This window comes from Martes martes (assembly GCF_963455335.1).
Source record: "Martes martes genome assembly, chromosome: 2".
NCBI classification, from domain to species: Eukaryota; Metazoa; Chordata; class Mammalia; order Carnivora; family Mustelidae; genus Martes; species Martes martes.
Genome location: NC_137889.1, coordinates 13,580,378 through 13,601,673, shown reverse-complemented (window position 1 = coordinate 13,601,673; position 21,296 = coordinate 13,580,378). Strand labels below are relative to the sequence as shown.

Genomic DNA, 21,296 nt, shown 5'->3' with positions numbered 1-21,296 from the left:
TGTTTTAAACCGGGGCTTCGTAATACTCGCCAAAGGATTTCCAGGATAAAAAATATTAATGCTAATCTGTGCTTTCATTCTAATAAAATATCAGCATTCATTAGAAGATTAATTACTTCGGTATGTTCTACCAAATACACAAAGACAGTAATAGCACTGATACTGTAAATTCAGTAGCTATTTTGAAACTTTCCCAGCCAATCTGTTTAATAAACACGCCTACTGTGCAATTTAGAGTATGTGATACATACAAAGCAGTTAGAAAATTATTTTCAATACATCACTTGAACCTTTATATTTACGACATGACATGTTCACTTGCTATATTTATCACCATTATACATAGAGGAAAACAGTGTGTACTATAGCTCAATGAACTGAGAAATATTTTTCTAAAAATATTTTTGTGGCTGAATTTAGTGCTCACGAAAAGAGATTTGCAATAGCGGCTGGGCCAACCCGGGAGTACAGATGGCCGCTGTGCCTGGGCCGGCTCGCGGGGGCGGGAGGGCACGGCTGACGTTTCACTTCCAGCTGGATCGCCACCCCGCACCCCCAGGCTTCCCCGAGACAGAGGAGGCTGCCATTCAAACCAGCTCCCAGGACGGGTGGGGGCCCGTGGACTGACAGGAGCACTTCTCTCCCTTTTGTGTCCCTCTTGGTGACCTGACGGTCCACACCCAAGACTAGCAGAGGGACCCCGACCTTTCCCATCTGGCCCACTTCCCGCTGCTCGGGTTCTGCTATCTTTCCTAGATCTTAAGACACATGTTTACGGTCATGACTACATCAGATCCTTTCCTTCTCACGCACGTTTCCTGGAGCATCTGATGTGGTCTCTTGCCTCCATCATGAAATGGAGCTTCAAGGAATGGTTAACAGTAAAAACCCTGTGGTTAATTCTATCCACTCCCCTCGACTTTTAGGGGACGAGAGAGGACCTCTCCGGCCCAGTTATTATATTTTATTATTATTATTATTATTATTATTCATATCTTCTGCTATATTCCACCAGCCTTAGTTTTCTACTGTGCCTCTCAGTTGATAAGGGTTGAGGACACTGGCCCGATGAAAAAGAGAAGAAAGAGAAAGGAGCAGTTCTCTGATCAGCCACCCACTTAGGATTGCACTGTCCTATCCATCTAGTGATAGAAAGTTGCACATTTTTTTTCCAACCTAATACAAAAATATTAACACTTCTGGACATTATAGGCATAAGTCGTTATATCTCTACAATATAATAATTTATACTGTACAGCTATAACAGATAACAAAAGGTGCAATCCTTTTAAAAAAATCACACAGTTCACATGTTTTTATCATTTTATTTTTAAGTATAAACTTTTTAAACACTTTACATAAATTAACTCCTCTGAGACTAATATTTGATGTACAGTAAATCGTAATTCATATAAAAATCCATAAACAACTTGTCTCACATAATTTACAAAAAAATCAGGGTTTCCTTTGCTTATCAGTGACAAGGATTCTATTTGCCAGTTTTTCCCCCCCAAGGCAAACCACGTTAGCTTTGTAAAATCCATTACGAAATCCCGGCCGGAGCAGAACTCGCTTGTGCCGATGTCCTTTTACAAAGCAGCACAGGGAAAGCAGCTGGGTTGTCTATAAACAGTAATTTTGCCCCACATTTTAAAATTAACAGAGATATATATCACATCCTATGCAGAGAGACTACTTCTTGTAAGCAAAGGTCGACAATTCGGTCATATCTGGAAACACTGTATGCATTTTGTTTTTACGTTAGTTAGATACAGTGCCTCCAAGGAACGGACGGCCTCGCGCAACATGTTTAGGCCTTTTTTTTTTTTTTTCCTTTCTTTCACTTATTTATTTTTCCTCTTAATACTTCCAGTCCGACTGAGTGCAGCGATATGCATATGTAAACATATTCTTTAAAGCCGATCACCTTTAAGGTCATTCAGAAAAAAAAGTTCTTTGTTTTTTTGTGGATTTTCTTCGTCGTCGTCGTCTCGTTCCGACAGCAGTCTGGTTCTCCCGCAAGGCTCTTCCGCGTCGGAGAGTCCGCTTCGGATTGTGCTACAGAAAAATCCGAGCAGAGCAGAGGCGTGGGTGAGGCTCCGGAGGGACGCGGCGCCCCGCCCCGCCCCCGGCCGGTCCGCCTGCCAGCGCGGGGTGGCCGCCTGTCCCGGGCGCGGCCGCCGGCCCCGGGGGGTTACCTCTTGCCGATCTCGCTTTGTCGGAGGAACTGGATGTTGTTGGCGCTGTCCGCCAGCTCGGGGTACTGCTCCACCGAGAGTACGTAGTACCCGTCGTAGCCCTGCACCTTGCCCGCGCTCAGCAGCTGCCGCTTCTCGCCCTCCGTCCAGAGGCGCGCGCCCTCCTCGCCGTCGCGCACGCGCTGCTGCTCGCGCGCCCAGGCCCGCGCGAGCGCGCGCTGCCGCGCCTGCTCCAGGATGCGCGCCTTCTCCTCGTCCAGCGTCATGCCGTAGCGCACGTGCAGCGCCAGCGCGCCGAACTGCATCTCCACGTCGGCGAACCTGCGCGTCCTGCCGTTGACCACCGTGGTGGACTGCGACACGGTCACGTTGATGCCGTTCTCCAGCGCCTTGCGGCCGCTCGTCAGCCGCAGCGTGCCCAGGTCGCTCTCGGGCGTGCTGGTCTTGATGAAGTAGTGCGTGTCCTTGCCCTCGATGGTGAAGTGCAGGTTCTCCAGGTAGAAGGCGTTGTTGAGCACGGCCGCCACCTTGATGCAGTCCTCGTTGGCGATGTTGAGCACGTTGGTCTGCACGCGGCCCTGGCTCACGGCCAGCATGACGCCCTTGCCGATGAGCGACTTGACCGTGGCGAACCACAGCCACGACGGCGCGCCGCCGCCCTTGCGCCGGCTCACCTGCACCTCGGCCATCTTCCCCAGGGACAGGAAGGCCTGCGCTTGTCTCGCCACCTGTTGCTGGACTCCGAAAATGGGCTGAGAAGCAAAGAGAAACGGGGGGGGGGGCGGGGAGGGACACGGTTTAGAGAACATCTGTAGCTCTTGGTTGCCCGGGAGCCAGGCTTCCTGGCAGCGCGCCCGGTCCTGACAACGACCCAGAAAGAGGGGTCTGGGGTGGGGGGACGTCTGTGGAGCGCTCCCAGGCATTTATTAAAAGCTCGGTGGGTTCTTTAGAGATGAAAGGGCTTAAAAACAACTCCGGGTGGAGGAAGGCACTCAAAGGTCCCTTCCCCTGAAGTTGATCCAAATCAGTTTTGAAACGGAAAAAGAGGTGACTTCATCATGTATTAGCTAAGAGCTTTTTAGTCTCTATCGTGGGTACAATATGGTTTTAGCTCTTCTCTTTTAGTGTCTGGATGCCCCTCTCCCACGCCTATCGCATTTGGGGAACCCCATTCCTCAGGGTCACTGCGGCTTTCTCCCTGGGAGCCCGGGGAGGACGCGGCCAACACACACAAAGGTCTGCAAGGCTGGGGTACTCCGCGCGGGACCACCGCATCCTGCTTCATAGGCTTTGAAATTCCCGTGCTTTCATTTAGGGAACCTCTCTGTCCTCTGTTCCAGCAAACAGTTTTCAACTGCATTTCCCCAGTGCTACCTGCAGAAGCGGACTGGACAGGGCCCACTGTGCGGTGGGACAGCTGGAGGGGGGTGTTTATTACTTCAGGGAAACAACTTTTTGGAGACTTAGGGACGGTGGACCATCTCCGCTGGCAAATGTTTTGAATTGGCGGCGTCCGAACTCAGCCATTTCTTCTACTGCCAGATGTTTGTCTGGCCGGTGTTTCCCCCCACACATCTGTTTCATCCGCAGCAGTGAGGGAAACATTTGTTTTTTCCGCACTTGGGGCGGCCTCCAGTGTCTTTGCCAGCCATTCCCTAAGCTCTCCTTACCCTGCGCTTCTCTCGACAGAGAACTTGAACCATATTTAGGAGGCTGCCTAGGAAGAAAGTTGGCAAGTCCATTTGTACAGTAAGACTTAAGTGTTTGCAGACATGTTGGAAAGTCAGACACAATTAGGACGTGCCTGTCCAGATGCCTTGGGAAACTTCAATGTGTCGTCATGACACTTTATCAGTGTAGATATATTTGCAATTTGAAATGTGAAAATGGCTCCCAGACCTTGGAAACTTGATGGGTTTTGCTTCCTAAATGTAAAGGTGACATCTCGAAGAAGGAACTGTTTTATGTGAAGTATGAAACACCTACCAGAAAACAGAGGCATTGACACTGAATATACTGTGTGTGTGTTTCAGCCATGATTGCTTTTCTCTTTGTAGTCACTGAAATTATAGGAAATTGCTCAAGGAGGGGAGGGGATTAATCTTCCTAAGAAACTCTGCACTCTCTTCTCCTTATCATTACGGGGTAACCCAATTTCTTGATCTTTAATTATTCTTGCTTTTAGTTAGAAATTCTAGTGTTTTGTTGTACATTTCTTTCTGATCTCTGAAAGACAGGAATTAAAAGGGCCATTTTCTGAAATGGCAGCTTTGACTTTGCAATTTTCCATTCTTTTTCTTTTATTTTAGTTCTCAGAACAATTATAGGCCTCCTGAAATGTTATTTTCAGGAAAATTCTATAAACACCTAGTTGCAGATGGAGCTTTATCAGAGGACATTTTATTTTTATTTTCAATCTGTTCCCATGAAACACCGTTCAGATTTTAAAGGAGTTGAACTTTGCGGCATTGTTTGTGGGCTGCTCATTTGTAATACGAATCCCCAGCCCTCCCATTTATTGTATCTTTGCCTTAAGGTCCCAAGGGCTATAAATGTGCTTCCACGGGGGTTCTCTGTAGAAACCTTGTGCTCCAAAACGAGCTCCCTCATTTTATTACCTTCTGATAATGTCTTTTTATGTTTTTATTAGCATCACTAAAAACAGATTTAAGCCTGTTTAACAGGCCCCTGGTTTTGCTGCACAGAAGTGGGATGTTTTTCTAGCCTGAAAGAGTCAAAAAAATGGAAAACCAGTCTTTGGCCCAGCTTTCACAAGAGCGGTTTGGTTAAATGGGTAAATACGACATAGCTAAGCCATCGGTCACCTTTTCACAGTTTTGCTTTTTGTTTCTTACCGGTACGTCATCCCACTGCTGACTCTTCACAAGTTCGTAAGAAGGCTCGGTTAAATCAAATTTGGGAACAGGGAATCCAGGAATAGCATTGTGCAGATGGAAGCCAAATGTCACCAGCCAGCTGTTAACATCTAGGAGAAGATTGTTCAAAACAAAAGGTGTTAGAGTTATTTTGTGCTTTCATACGTTGAAATTCTTACCTTTAACCCCCCAGTTCACAAACAATAGCCTGAAGAGGACCACGTGTTTTCCTGCCTCCTCCAATTCCGATCCCTCTCTCTATTTCCAGCCTCGAAGCCACCAGCCTCCATAACGGAGCGATGGCAAGGGCTACGCAAAACAGAGTCTGGTAGCTACTTGCTGAGACTAGGCAAAGTGTCACACGTGCGAGGTGGCATCCCGGGCTCGTAATACGTGATGAAAAGGGGTAATAACAATGCCCAGCAGCATGAAAGAGCGGCTATTGAGGAAAACAGAGGGAATTGGTAGTTAGTCAAGACTGGTTTTAAATAGAAGTTGTGTGTTACTAGCTTTCAAAAGCGATTGCCCAAGGATATGCAGCTTCCACAACCCATTTTCTATTAATAAAAACCCTAAATTGAGAGAATTAAAATCAACAGTTGATTCTGAATCAAGGAGGAATGCTGAAAACTGGCAGAACTGGCCAAGGGCACAGAAATCTGGATTACCATCAGCTCTGACTTCAAAGGTGCACTTGGGCACAGGTGGAGACGAACTTTTTGGGGAGAGAACCTGGAAACCTTTAAAATGGTATTTTAAAATATTGCCATGTGACTCCAAAAGCCATTAAGCTCAGAATAAGGCTTTTATTCTATTCTGAAGGTTATAATGTTACAGAACTACTCAGCAGGCTTGCAGCTTTATGAGTACAGTTGGGTGTAGATTATTTTATATATTAAGCACATTGCTGGAAAATTTGAAATTGCATTTCACCTAATATATTTTATGCTGTTCCATCTCTCTTTTGATGTTTTTCAGAAAGTGCTGCTATGGCATTCGCTGCAGTCCATGTTGCTAGGAGAGGATGGATTCAGGAGCTGTGGGCTTTCCCGCCTTTCAGGCAGCCCCTGTCAACACCTCTTAAATAACCAGTGGTAAACTGCTTGTCAGAATGATGGAGAGCCACTTGCTTCCTATTTCCTCCTCTAGGGCACAGACTCTCACCTCATCACCAGGCTGACAGGTCCTCTGTCCAAACATCATATGGCTATAGAACCAGTGGCATTCTCTCTCTTTTAAAAGGAGGGGTGGTGGTGGTGGGAGAGAGAAATCCCAAGTTCATCATGTAGGGTAGAGAGTGTTACTTTTTTGGGGGTGTGCGTGTGTGTGTGCGCGAGTGTATATAACATTACAGGGGCCTTATGTTTTGGAGGAAATTCCCCTGAATGGTAGTGTCGGGGGCAAAGTTTCTCCTGCTATGAATAATGTCTGTGTAACAGTAAAAACACAAAATAAAATCACAGGGTCTTAAGTGTAGAAAAGTATTGCCAAAATAATGGGACTCAGATGCAGACGTGTACTGAGAGAGCTGAAGGAGAACTCCATGAGGGTGTTGCTGAACCAGGATTGTGAAAGAGGCGAGTGTCAGCTGGTTCACAAGGAGGAGAGCTATGACAAGTTTTGGCAGTCTGGGAAAGCATGAAGCAGATGTGAAATGAACAGGGGGCAGCCTTTTGAGGGCTGTACCTAGAACTGAGAAAACAGGCATCTCAGTATGCCCCAAATACTGAGCAAGAAAAGAGACAGCCCGAAGGAGCATCTAACACAAGCCAAAACAAAACAGAAAACCCCAAACCAAACTAAACCCAAAAAAAGACAACAGGAAAGAACCTTCTTCCAGGAAGCATATACATGGCAGAGAGGTTCACATGGTAGTCTAAGTCAGGAAAGGAAGGTGGGATCAGAAGGATTCAGAATCCATTGAGTACAGGGTGAGCGGAGAAGTCAGGAACCAAAGGGAATTAGAGCAGTGACTGCAAAGACCTAGTCTCTCATCCTGGTTGTTTGGTGGTGGCAGAAGTGGGATGAGATGTTTCAGTCAGATCACGCCTGAAACTTGGAAAGGTCTTAACCTCCTGTTGGCGGAAAAATTAGCGTGTCTATTAGTAGTGCCACCAAGCACAAACTGGTGCTCCAAATAGCATGAAGACTGTAGTGAAAACAGAAACAAGACCGTCTGGTGAAGCAAGAGGTGGGAGAAACTCTTCCTTTATTGCCCTGAGGTGATGGTGGAGGGGAGTTAGACATCCCAGGAATGAGATGGTAAATCACACCCTGCTGTGTTTCACGGTTCCTCCATTAGAACCTCACACATGTGTAAAAGAAAAACCAACATTACACATATGTAAGGTAGTAATTAAAGCAGAATTGCATATATCTTATTAAAGGAGACATTATTCTCCCCATTTCATTGTTAAGGGAACAGATTAAAAAAACTTGTGACTTATCTATAAAGCCACATGAGTTAAAGGAGAAGTGTTGGGATCAGAATTCCAATTTGGGGGCTCCCAAGTTCATCCTGTTTTCCACAGCCCCATGTCACCTCCCTTCCTTAAGGGACTGGATTCCATATCATTTCAGAAAATTGTGGCCTTGGGCATTGGAGACAGAATAGGAAGTAACAAACGACGCCTCAGTTTCCCTTTCTGGTTTCTCTATGATTCCATAGAGAAATAAACCCATTTAAAAGGCTAGGCATTTGATTTTGCAGGAGTAAAGTGTAAGGCTAAAGAAAGCAACTCTAGTTATTGTGCGTATTCATATAAGGATTAAAGGAATTCTGCACTTGGAAAGGAAAAAAAAATGCTTACCTGTGATGTAATCTTTCACATCATGGATTTTGCTTGCAGGGTTGTTATTCCTAAACATGTAGAGGTTAAAAGGAGCTGGGTCCTTCCCAATTCTCTTCCAGATTTCTATGTCAGGCGTTGTCCATCGTCCTGCCAAAATATCATAATCTCTTTCTCCAAAGTGGATTAATTTTGTGAGTGGGTCATATAAGCCACCATGAAATCCAATTACCAGTTGAAAGTCAATATTGGAGTCGAAATAGATTTCGCCATATGCAGTATACTGAATCTGTTTCAGCATAAGCCCATTGCTACTGAAAACAGCCAATGGTGTCCCTGTGTTATCTGATGCAATGTAGAATTCATCCCCACTGCTGATTTCCATGGCAAAGAGATGTCCTTGGAGATCATAATAGAGAGAAGTGATTTCTGAACTCGAGTGGTTGTAGACATGAGTAATCCTCGTGGGATAAGTTAAGTCAGCATAAAAAAACTGCAGATGCTGTCCCAGACTGGTTTTGCTAGACACGCGCCTTCCCAGGCCATCGTAACGATAGATCACTGTCCAGCCACTGCCTTTACTATAAACTCGAGTCAGAAGGCCCTTGGAGCTGTACTCGAAGATCTCTGTGCCTCTCTGACGCAGGAACCCATCCTCGTCCAACCGATACTGAACATCCCCGAGGCGAGTGATCCTGTCTCGCAGGTCATAGCGAAGAGGTGTCAGACGCGCACTGTTACTCGGGTTCAGCAAATGGAGGTTTCCATTCAGGTCGTAGTTGTAACGCCACATGATCTTTTCATTCAGATAAACAGTCTGGAGCTGCCCGTCAACATCGTACTCGTAAGCGTATTTGGTAGTGTTGGCAAAGGGCCCTATTTTGATTTCTCTTTTGGTTACCCGACCCATGTTATCATACTGAATTGTAATCCAGTACATGAGTGACCTGAAAATCTCGTACTGAATTTCCTTGATGCGGCCATGGGCGTCAAAGTGCTTGGTGTACGTCATCACTGCCGTGGAGATGATCTGGTTAATATCATAATATATAACTCCAAATTTCCCAAACTGCTCAACTTTACCGGAAATGTCATCAAACTGATAGAGATCGATGGGCAGGGGTGTTTCATTGATGACCCCCTGCATGCTGGTCACTCGAAAGCTGTTGTCATAGCTGTAGTCAAACCTTGCGTTGACCATCCCATCCTCGCTAAAGCGGAAAATCTGCCTGTCAATCAGGGGGCCAATTTGCCTGTACCTGATGGTGCAGATAAAACCATCGCTCTGGAGGTTGACGGTTTTGAGGACTCCCGCTGTCTCATCGTAGGTAAAACTGACTCTCGTGCTATCGTACAGAATCTCGGAGAGCCTGGTCTGCCTCCGGTACTTGAACAAGACCCTGCGGCTGGTCCCCAAGAAGGCCGTCTGCAGAAGCAGCCCCTCCTCGTTGTAGTCCGTGATGACAGAGGCGTTGCTCTCAGGGGGGTTGTAGATGTTGCGGTAGTAGCCGATGGACCGCATGGTCTGCATGGTGTGGCGAGCCACGCTGGGCATGGTGATGGCGGACAGCCGGTCCCACATGTCGTATTCGAAGATGTACTGCCTCTGGCTGTGAAGCAGGAGGACCATGGACTGCGAAGACACAACAGACCGTTGTTCAGTATTTGTGACCCGGGGTGGGGGAGGGGCCGGCGCGGTGGGGGCGGGGGTAAGCAAAAGCACATCCTGTGACTGCGAATACACAGAAACATTTCGCTCAAGAAAATGATTTTCATTTTAATGGAGTTCTCCTTGACCTTACATGTTGTTAACGAGCCCCGGCCTGATTTGCTCGGATGCTTCATTGTGAGGGGCTCTGCAGTTAGTGGCTCAAGATCCATAAGGTGCCACTTGTCACGACTGTACCGTTCTTCTCCCAGGTGTCCACAGCCAAGCAGCAGACTGCCGATGGCTGGGGCTAAGTCACAACACACGAAGCTGCTCTAAAGACAACGTTTCAAGGAGAAAACAGCACAGGGGCAAAGCAATCCTACCCATAATCAGCAATTATTTAGGAAGGTGGCTTTTCCCCCTCATTTGACTGAAGAGCCCCTCAAATCATGTTTTAATTTCCAGCGTGTGGGGGGGGAGGAGCAAAGCATTCAAAATATTACTTTATGAAGAAGCGACCTAAAATGAATCAAAAATGGATAATGTGCATATAAAGCACCAACGTCAACAAACATCGCTAAATCACATGGTCAACGAGAGCTGTAAAGGCCCTTAATTAAAATACGGATCCGGGTATGGTTTTCTTGTTTGGTTTGTTTGCAAATTCTTACCTGTCATCTGGGATGACAATAAAATCTACATTTTTGAAATTTCCTTTAGCGAGTACCAAATCGGATTCATGTCTTAGCTGGTGTAAGAATGGTTTCTGGGCTACATTCCACTTTGGTGCTAAATAACGCAGTGAATAAATATATAAATTAAAACGAGCTCTGCTTATTTTGCAAGTAATAGCAGAAAGACATGAGACGATCATTTATTAGGGCAGCATGAGAGAAGCTCAACCCTGATGCTCAATCGTGGATAATGTAGCTCAGTAGTAATACAGAGCATGGGCGATGTTCTCCTCTGCGGAAACTCCCCCCAAACCCCATTAGACCAAATGCAATGATGGCAAATCTGGGGCTATGGGTGTGTTAGGAGCCCTCCTGGGACTTAGCTTTGCTTTCGCCAGAGAAACACACAATCCCTTGTCCAAGGCACGTTCCCTTTCTCTCTACTGTCCACCATCTTTGAAAGTAGCCTGCATGACAAGTTCTGTAGTGTCTCCTCCGTGGGCCTATCTAAGGGCAGTCTTTGGCTGCTAGCTGTGCAGTAGATGTCTTGAGAACTGTTCCTAATAGTTTCTACTGTGTCAAGGAAGACACACATTCAGATGATTGCTGAATTCACAGGAATTAGTAGCTAGTTGTGTAGTCATTTAAAATCACATCTGATGGTAGTAAAATATTACTACTGCTATGAAGAAGTCCGGGTTTAGGGTGCTTATCCTAGCAAGGGAATGGAAATGGTTTGGTGGATTTTAGGGATTTGAGAGAGAGGATGAAAGCACTTGCTGGCTTTTCGGATCCCCACTGATACACGAATGTGACCTCAGTTACTGATGGTGTCTTCTTCTGTCAGTGGCTCTTCTCAGGGCCATGCTCTCCGTCTCCTTGATCACTATCAATTTTTAGGGTCTGGGTATTTCTGTTACACATCTCTGTAATGTGCTTAAGTTACTTTGGGAAAAGTGTTTCAGGATGAAGTAGGGACCCGCTCCCCGTTTCTCCAGGAGGAAGTTGTCTTGGGTTTGTTAGGCTGGAGGGTGACGTGTTTTCCAGGCCTGAGGACTGGCTCCCAGGAAGGTATGTGTGCCGGGGGGCTTCCTCTGTGGTCTCTCAAGAAATCACTGTTGGAGTAACAGTAACTGTTGAGAATGATGATTACCGAGGAGGGAAACTGTCATCTGGTGGGCCGGTCCACTGTCTCAAAGAGGAGTCTCTTCGAAGGGGAGCAGATGAGCAGACGAGGTTTTTGAGAGAAGAGACCAGCAAGTAGGCACCCAGCTGTAAGCGTCCCCAAGTTGGGAGGCATCCGTGGGGAGCCTTGAACCTGACACTGGTTCTCCGGAAGGCTAGTCTGGGTGGAGGCCGTCTACAAGTAGACGGAATGACTGCTGGGCAGCAGGGTTGGGTGCAGACTGAGCAGAGTTGTGCAGAACGAGACGGTGTGAGGTGAACCCAACAGCGGCCCAGACTTGAGTGTCCGGGGGGAAAGGTCACTCCGGCTGATGCGCATAAGGCTGGAGGCAGTGACCACTGCGTTTGTGACTTGGGCTGCCGTGTGCCTGGTGGGCCCAGGTGCAACAGGCATTGGAACTCAAAACAGAACCCTCCCTAGGACTCAAGTTTGTCTCAAGGGCAAATGAAACGTTCTACGAATTTGCTCTTTGGTGGATTTTGTTTTTTACAGAAGGGAATTACAGGGAGGTGGCCAGTTCCCTGTCCTTTTACTGTGCTTTCATCCCTCTGCACCGTAGTCACTGTCCCAAACCTGTCAGAGTGTGACTGAGGGTTTTGCACATGGGTAAGTTTAGGTCTTTTTCGGTGTCGGGCTTAGTGCTTAAGGAAGGAGGAAAGCCTGCCTGGGGAGGCTTACACCTTTTGTATGCACAAGAAAGGAGAGATGCCACAGAGTGCCTGAGATGCGGCTTTCTGAAAAATAGCCTCTTTTGGAATAATGCATAGATAGGATCTACACGCTTTTTGTGGTTATGCTGACGCTCTGCCGGCAACAGCACAGAACGGACACGAGAGCAGTGCTAACGTGAGGCTCTTTCTCAAATGAAGGAGCCAGCTCAGAGATGATTTACAAATGACTTACATGCTCAAAGTCTAATTTGTGAATGTTGTCGACGCAGAATTTTGGCAGGTGGACAGCGTTACTGCTTGTTTGTTTGTGGCATAAATCACTTAAAAGGGTCTCCAGTAGTAGAACTTAACTAAGGAGAAACTACTTCGCTAATGCAGAAATTCATCACCGATGTACCAATGCGACTCACGTACTAATACTCAGAATAATAAACGGAGCCCCGTCACAGGCCCCCCGTTCTCCTCCCCCCGCGGGGCTCTGGGTGTCACTGAAAAAGACCAGTCATCGCTCCCCTCCTCGGACTCTCACCGTGCGGGCATACCTTGTCCAAGTACGTGTAGCTCCACGTTTTACCGTCAGCGAAGACCCGAGACACGATCCTCCCCTGGCCATCATAGTCGACTTTCTCACTAGTCGTGCCCCGTTGGACGCTGGCAATCTGGCCGGTGGACGAGTAGGTGACATTGACCGCCATCAGCTTGCTGCTGGGCAGCCAGAGAGTCGGGTGCCCTGACGTGTCGTAGGCAATCCTCAGCAGGAATTTACGGTGGTCATCATAGATCTTCTCTGTCTTTGTTGTTCGATCAAAGTCAACTGAAAGGAGGTTCCTTCCATTAACCTGTTACAACAGAAACAGGATGAGAGCATAAGTCATGCCAGCCCCACGCCAGCCCCTTATTACTCTTCAGAGTCCCCGCTATTGTTTAAACACCATTTATGATGATTGATTCTCTTTGTCAGTAAATTAACTTAGCAACTTCTTGGGTCCAAGTGCAAGGCAGTAGATTAGCAGCTCCTTTAAAAGGTTTCATTAAGCAGAAAGACAGCCTGGCATTTGTTCAAAACCTTTTCAATTAGATGCTGTAAACTTAAGCAACTGATAAGAAAAATACCAAAACGTATTTGCTTTAAAGTTTGTTCGGGAGATATGGAGGTGGTCAACATGACATCTCCGTAAATTACTCAAAGCCCCTCCCTCCACAAGACACTGGAAAATGATGGCTCAGTAGATTAATCTTGGCTATATTAAATAAAAACAGTAAATGTGACTCCAGCCCTTTGAGGAACAGTTAAGTAGAAGCTGGAACCCACATTACTGTAAATTATTAATGCGTCTAAATAGCAGGAGGTTACAAACACGATCATTGCTTTTGGCCCCGTGCTGAAATGTCACACGTTTTTAGAATGCCTTTCCCTTTAATAACATCTGGCCAACTGGCAGCGACCTCAGATGCTTCAACTCCCCCATCTACAGGGTCCGACGTTTGTGCTCAGTGTATAGATCTAGCGGCGTGTTGCTGTGATCGGGTCTCCGTGTGGCTCTGTGCCTTGTCCGGAATCTCCGACCACGTTTGGCGGTTGCTGCCCGGGATCCGTGGCCCACACAAACCAGCACTGGTGACTGCGATGGGAATGTGGCCGCAGTTACACTCTACTTTCGAAAACAGTCTGCGGAGTGCTGAGCAACCCCTAAGAGTGCATCTTCTGCAGCAAGACGGCAGCTTTTGGACGGCAATAGCAAAATGTGCTATGACGGAGATAACAAAATGTGCCCTGCCTGTTGGACTGTTGAATGTTAAATGGGAACATCTGAATTTTCCATGACCACGTCCTTGCTAGAACTTTCAAAATGGACAGCTGCCGCTGATCGGTCACACACACGTCGGCACGCACGCCGCTTCTGCAGCAACACCCACACCGACCTGTGCGCATACACAATGAGCCTGTGTATTTATGTAAACTCCGGGATGAAACGAATCTGTGCATCTTATCGTTGACATTAACGAAGCCCCACGGAAAGAGACTCTTCGACCTTGAACTTTCCGGTCGGTGGTTCAAGGGGCGAATCGTAATGTCCAGCGTCTGGGGAAAGGTATGGAAAGGTAAAGATACAACGCAAAAAGTCGTCCATGGAGTGAACTAGGTGAACTGCTTTTAGAGGCAGAAGAGCACCCAGACAGACGAGTCCCAGAAGGTGAGAAACGGTGGAGCCCCGAAGGCAATCCGGAGATCTCCGTGTGCCCGTTCCGTCGGTGCGGACCCAGCTCCTTGCCGCAGCAGAACCTGGTGTGTAAAGCGTGTGTGCACGCGCGTGTGCGCGCTGCAGGGAGGAGCCCCATCTCCGTCCCTGATAGGGTCTAGAGGTGGCAGGACTTTGGGCTTTGGCCCCTCGGAGGCTGTCCATCTGTGAGGTGCTCGGATGATAACCTTCAGCCTGTGCCGGTGATGTATCAGCTGGATTCCGTCTGGCCGGCTCAAGGCCCTCGGGGTTTCCGTTCTCCCGCAGGGCAACACCCGCATGTTGGTTCCCGCCTCCTGCGGCTTCCGTGATGCTGCACGAGGTTACATTTGCAGAATGCTTTGCGGACCTTGAAGCTGCCGGCTAATATTACAAAAATCTACTCTAAAGCCTGTAGGAGGGTTTGATTTGAGAGCAAATGAACTCAGTACTCCGCTGGCTGGGTCCGGTTCTTCCCCTTACTATCTTGGCACAAAACTTTTGATGCCTTAGGATGAGGTTTTGCACTAAATGGTTTCCTATGGTTCCGGAACGTATTTCTCTGATTGTGATTTAAAAAACAAAACAAAACAAAACAAAAGGCACAGCAGCCTCTGAATGTTTAGGTTTTCCCCCCTTTTCTCCTACTGTAGGTTATTTCTGGCTGCACCCAGCCACGTCCGACTGCCTGTGCAGTTTCTGTGGACCGTGTGGCCCACAGGACTGCCCCATCTGTTTGCATTTTACTTTGTATCCTTTTAATTTGTATTTCAATTCTTTATTGCATTCCTTAACCACCCTTGCGCTCTGCAGTGCTGCCTCTGATTAGAGCGGGAGCGATCTGGACGCAGGCCTGCAAGACCGTGGGGTATTAAAGGGAGCGAGGCAGAGAGCAGCCGGGGCCCTTCTTCCCACTGCCCACACCCTCCCGCCCCCCCCCCCTTCCTCTGGTTCGTGGATACGGCTACGCAACCCCAAAGCACCCAGGTGGCAATCACATGGTAGTCCCCGTGTGCCCCACCATACCCAACATGCCGCCATATGGTAACATCTAGAAGCATCGGGAGACGGAACATCTGCATACAAGTTTCAGTTTTTCTTTTCATCTAGACAGACGCCGGCTGCAATGCCTTTCTTGCATCCTCAGACCGGAGCAATGAGGAAAGAATTAGCATGTGGCTGTGTTTCCCCCGGCATTCCCAACACGAGCCAAGGTTTCAACCGTTCTGACTGTTTCCAGACACCAGTCATTGTTATTGAATATGTAAAATTTCAAAGATACTAACAGATCTTTTGTTTCCTTTGTTCTTCTCATACTTGCCCAAACTTTCTCCTCCTGGTATTATAAACAAAGTGCAGAAGTCAAGGGACATTTCCATTCTAGGACACAGTCCTACTAAACTGTACCTTGATGAAATTATGGCAATGTTTCTACCCGCCCTTTTTTTTTTTGGACAATCATAAAGGACCAGCATTGTTCCATGTCCCACTGGCCTTTTAATAAATAGTTTTAATATAAAAAATATCAATTTAAATTGAATAGTTCATCTAAGATGAAAAACCTTATATCAGATCATTACTATACCTCCAGCTATATAAAAATGAGTCCACATGCTGTGTTTGGAGATGAGATCACCATCAAGTCCTTTGTGATACACAGCATTTCTTTTAAGCAAGCACGGAAAATCCCCCATTTTCTAAGATCACGTCCAGCATGACTGTGAGGAAATCACAGCGTCCGGGGACAGGGTTAGTGATCATCTTCCTTCCAGAATGCTTGAAAAACTGAGGCGTAAAGATGTTAAACAACATCTTTATGTTTAAAGACATTAAGTACCATTGGATTATATTCACGTATCCGGAATGTTACGGGGAGAGGTGAGTAAGGGCTGGCTCATCACCCAGTACGCTAGGTGACAACATCACGACGCCCCCGTGTCCCTGTTGGAACATCAGCTGGCTGCAGACTGTTCTGTGTCTCTCTGCATGTCAGCGCTGACAGCACGGTACCGTCCCACTCTGCTCGACTTCGAGTGACAAATAGCACATCAGGCAAACGTGGCTGGCAGAATTAGATTCAAGTATGCTCTCACATGCATGCAGGCTTTTTTATTTATTTTATTTTATTTTTTAATTTATTTGAGAGAGAGAGCCAGAGTGTGAGAGAGAGAGCATGAGCAAGGGGAGGGGCAAAGGGAGAAGCAGGTTCCCCACTGAGCAGGGAGCCCTACAAGGGGCTTGATCTCAGGACCCTGGATCATGACCTGAGCTGAAGGCAGATGCTTACCCAACTGAGCCACCCAGGCGCCCCTGCATGTATGCCTTTAAACACAATTTTGACTTCCAAATTTTGAGAGTTTCTTTTTTAAGTGACTCATTATTTTTTTTTTTCCTTTAAACATCTGAATTCTGGGCAAGTTTAGAAGATATATCTTTCTTTTCAGAATACCATAGCAGTTGTTTTGTTTTGTTTTTTGGTAATGGACGAAAGGCTGGTTCCAAAGTCCAGCACTGACAATAAACGAGGGATATTTACCAACATAAGAGATGGACAAACAATTTTTATGCCTGGGTTTTTTTTTTTTTTTTTTAAACTTAGCCACAAACAAGCGAGCTCTGGAAACATCTAATCTTTAGTTTGCAATGTTTTCCCACATCTCTCATGATTTCATTTGCTTGTGATTTCTGACTGTATTTCCCTTTCCCCTTAATGCACATTTCAGAGAAAATGCTCTCTGCATTGCCAGTTTCTTGTTAATTTTCCTTTTCTACACTTTGCCTTCAAAAACATTTTAAACTACAGTATCTGGTGCCCTATTATGGCTACGTCATCTAGGGAGAGTTAGGTTTGTGTCCAGCAGTCAAACATTTGCAAGGATGGGCTCTTCATGTCGCTTCTCCCTTGGATCGAGATGCCGTGAGATAATCCATATCAGAAGGTTGCTTTTCCTCCTTTGCTCACTGAATCAATATTTGAGTGCCCACTCTGTGTCGGGCAGCTCGCTGAATTTAGGTAAATACCTTAAAAAATGAAAAGCAGCCTCTGCTAGGAAATAATGTAAGGTAAGAGGGGGGATGTTCTCTGTTTCAGGAAGAGGCGAGATGCAGCTGAGCGGCTCTCCCAGCTGGTCCCGAGTGCCTCGAGGGCCTTCGGTCTGTCCCCTTTCACTTCTCTTCTCTATTTGCGCAGACTCCGGTCTAGTCCTTAAACCGGGTTTTCCTATCCTTACTCTGCCCCTAGAATTTCTCCTTTAGAACCACAGAGGAATGAACAGTCAGAGCTGGCACATCCAATCTTATCTTGAAAGTAAGAAACCCTCCCTGGTGATCTTGGCATTGTCTCTATGAGAGCAATCCCAGATCAGCCGGCAACCTCCTCCCAGCGTGGCGGAACAGGCCACTTTAAGCAGCACATTCTCTGAAACAACTTGCGAAGGCCTCAGGCCTCGTGGTCCTGCCGTTGAGAAGGAAGGAACACCCCTGCCTGCCTGGGTGCTCTTATCTTTTCTTCCTCCGGCAAAGTGAGGTGTCTGCTTTGTTTTGAATCAGGCAGAGAACCAGAGACACGAGATAGGATTTCCTCTTTTCCTCTACTCTTCCTGATTTCTTTTAATGCCCAGAAAAGCCAGAGAAGAAACAAAGACACGGAGGACATGCTTACACCTAGCTTGTCTCAAAGAAGAGAAGGCAGCCTATTCTGCGGTCGGTTTCCGGGCAAAGCATGTCCCATACTCTTGCCGTATTTTCCTAACAAGTGTGCTAACCAGCTCTTTCCTATCTTCCCACTGCGCGGGTGTAAATGCCTAATGCACGTCCTGTGGTAGAGATTCTCCCGGTTAGGGAATATGTAATCATGCCTTTCACTTGTAAAGTACTTTCACATTGTCTCATTTGATTCTGGGACAATTGTGTGACTTGCAGGCAGGGCAGGGCACACTGTATTTTACCCATTATGTGGGTATGCTATGAAGCCTATGTGTATGGCCAATACAATGTCATAACATTATGATATCATCGCAATATTATATTACTTGTATCCTATCTAGAGTATCATGATCTACATAAGGAAAATGAGGTTTCAGAGATGTTACGATTTTTTCCCATAAGGTTTATTATTAGCCCAAACTGGAGCCTGATCTAGAACCCACATTTTTGGAATTCTAGTCCGTGCTATCTTCTCTGGTGTGCGAGATAGGGAGCACAAGTGTGAGCAGCATCTTTGTATCTTTGGGTGAAGGAAGTCCTGTGTCCGAGGGTAGGTGTGGTTGTGTGTGTGTGTGTGTGTGTATGTGTGTGCGCACGGGCACGTGTCCACGTACATCATGACCATTATAGGGAGAGCCGGATAAGATAAAGCCCGTGTGAACTCGCTTCCAGTTCGCAGTGGCCCAAGGAAGCAGGGTTCCTGGAAAGAAGTTGTAGGTGGGGGCAGCCACCACTGATTCCTAGGCTCGGTGGAGGGAAAGGCAGGGGGCTGGAGTCTACTCGGATGACAGACCAACCCTAGGAAAGGGACCTGAAACAAGTCAGCAGCTGGTTTTCTCTCCTGTCACTTTATCTTCAACTTTACTGTTAATCTTCCCTCTAGGGTTCTCTTGCTTTTTCTCCTCACTTCTCTCTTGGAACAAGTCCCTCTCCGTCGTCCCCTCGCTCCTGCCTGCCACAACTCCCCAGCCAGGCGGCTTGGAGCTAGGCCACCCTGCCTCCCGTAGCCTGGGAGATGGGGGAGGTGGGAGCACAGACACTGGTTCCAGAAGGTCATGCCTTTAGAGTCCCAAACACCTGCCTTGAACTTGAAGTGAAATCAGAATGTAACTTGTAAGTTGGAGACAGACTGCACGTGACCCACTGATCGTTCATTCTTTTATTTCTGTTTCTTGGAAATAGCCAGAGACAGCATGTATTAGCTGTTTCTTAACGTGAAGGAGTGTCAAGGTAAATCATGTTGGCCTCTTATAATAATAATTCAGCCATTTTTGGTGCAGGAGAAAGGATATTAATGGTATGCTCTGTGTTTTGTTCTCTCTCTCTTGATTTTCAGTCCTTTTTTTTTTTAAATGGCAAAGGGAAGTAATTTTAGGAATGTTTGCCTCCATTTATCTGATAAACTGAAATCTGCTTGCTAATGGAAAGAATGAGTCAGGTTCAGTTTATAGTGGTCTGAAGGTGGTTTCGTGTAACCTGTGTTTTAGTACCTAATCTACGTTCTCCGCCCAATAGCTGTCATAAACCACAGCTTGCTTTCTCGATATATTTGGCCCCCAAAGTGAGAGGAAGAAAAAAACCAAAAACACCCAACCAGGTAATGCGGAGAACATCTTGCAAAGATCAATGACACCAGCATAATCAGGAATACCATTGCATTTCTCATAAAGACAATATAAATCAATAGCAAGGAGGTAACAGGTTCTGCCATTGATATTCTTCCAAGTGTCCCAACTATACTCTAAAAATATTGAGGATGCAGAGAAAGACTCCACCTTTCCAGGGCCAGTCCATCTCTTAATGATCTGGAAAACCTTCAATATTTAAGCTCACCCTCATTTACCCTCATCCCCACATTAGGAAGCCATCCCTCCCTGCTGAGAGGCTAAAGGAGAAGTAGATGATGCTCAGGATAGTATGAGTAAAACAATCATGGACTGACATCCAGGCTAGTTGGGACTGTGCTCCATGCAACTGCCCGATGTCTCAGGGAAGAACTGATTTTTAACCACAGATATGTTGAGAAAAAGCTTTGCTGCAACAGTCAGCTTTTATTCCGAATCACCCACTGGCCTGCCAGTTGCTATACCTCGTGCTGGCAGGGGATCTGCTGCCCTGCATGTGGCTCTGGGCGGATGACGATGGTGAGGGACGAGCGCGGGGCACCCTCCCTTGGGGACACGGCATCCACCCACGCGCACAGGGGGGCAGCGTCACCTGCTCTCTGACCCGGCTTACCCGAAGCTTCCGACCAAAGACGTTGACTTTCCCCTGGGCTTGCTCTTTCCGGAACCTCCACTCCACCAAATTTTGCCCATTTTCGCCGGGAAGACTCATGTTCCGCTTGGCAACCGTCGGGTTCGCCGTGCCGGCCAGAACGTGTGGCTCCGTCTGGTAGTGCGAATCCAGGCCGCTGGCGTAGATGATTCTAAGCGAGCCGTCGTAACCGATCTGGTAGCTGTTTCTTAACTGATCTGAAAAACAAGGAGCCGAAAACAGAAGTTACAACTATGAATTAATCCCTCGGTGGGGGCGTGCAGTGACAGACATTCCTGAAGTGTTGACCGAACTCCGCGTACAGGGAAACAAAAAGTACCGAGTGATGTCCTTTTACAACGAATCACAGAAATCAACAACTTTGATTTCTGGCGTTTTCGTGCTGTTAACAGAATGGGCGGGAGAGTAAAGGCAGGCTTCAGGGGAATTTAAAATCCTTCTCCACGTCTTCCTCATTTGCCTGATGGAATAAATGAGGGGTCAGTCTGCACAGATGTGCAGGGCAAGTTCTGCCAAAAGGCACATATGTGCTCCCTCGGGAGGCTGGTGTGTCTTTAGTGTCCCTGCCAGGGTCTCAGAAGACCCCCCTCCCCTACACCCATCCCTCTCCCTCATTTATTAAACATTTTTTGCAAAGATTTCATATCCGTACATTGTATACAAAAAAGATGAGAGGATATTCCCCTGAAACTGACTTTTAAAAAAGCAAGCCATCTTCTACTTTGTATAAAACCCCCTCTTGCATTATAGGCTACTGCCTTGATTTACAATTTTTGAGTGATATTGGACCATTTGGAGACGATAGGAATTTAAGTAATAATAATTTTAAATGACTGCAGAGATTCTTTGGGAGAATTGGTAAAAATAATGAGTTCAAAGAGGTTTAGCCCATACTTGGTAATTATTCTTGGAGCTATGACATCACAATTGCAACAGTCCTGGTAAACAGGCTTTTCCAAGATTGTGTCAAAAAGGAATATGGCAGGGGGTTCCATCATGAATATATTGGATGTACATGCCTATGGACGGGATGGCAAAAAAGAAAGTCCA

The 21,296-nt window shown here is 46.8% G+C and overlaps 1 protein-coding gene across 9 annotated transcripts in view; it reads right to left on the bottom strand.

Annotated features, from left to right (window-relative positions):
• Positions 1-1,966: 1,966 nt before the first annotated feature.
• The window catches only part of TENM3 (teneurin transmembrane protein 3), a gene marked incomplete at its 5' end in the record, with an annotated part of 433,573 nt that continues 414,243 nt past the window's right edge, over positions 1,967-21,296 (bottom strand). For all 9 annotated transcript variants that reach the window (XM_080797211.1, XM_080797212.1, XM_080797213.1 and 6 more), the window contains 5 exons: positions 1,967-2,950; positions 5,054-5,184; positions 7,885-9,496; positions 12,588-12,884; positions 20,208-20,443. In XM_080797211.1, the coding sequence (XP_080653337.1) occupies positions 2,195-2,950; positions 5,054-5,184; positions 7,885-9,496; positions 12,588-12,884; positions 20,208-20,443 (3,032 nt within the window). In that variant the 3' untranslated portion in view covers positions 1,967-2,194. The remainder of the gene's footprint in view (positions 2,951-5,053; positions 5,185-7,884; positions 9,497-12,587; positions 12,885-20,207; positions 20,444-21,296) is intronic.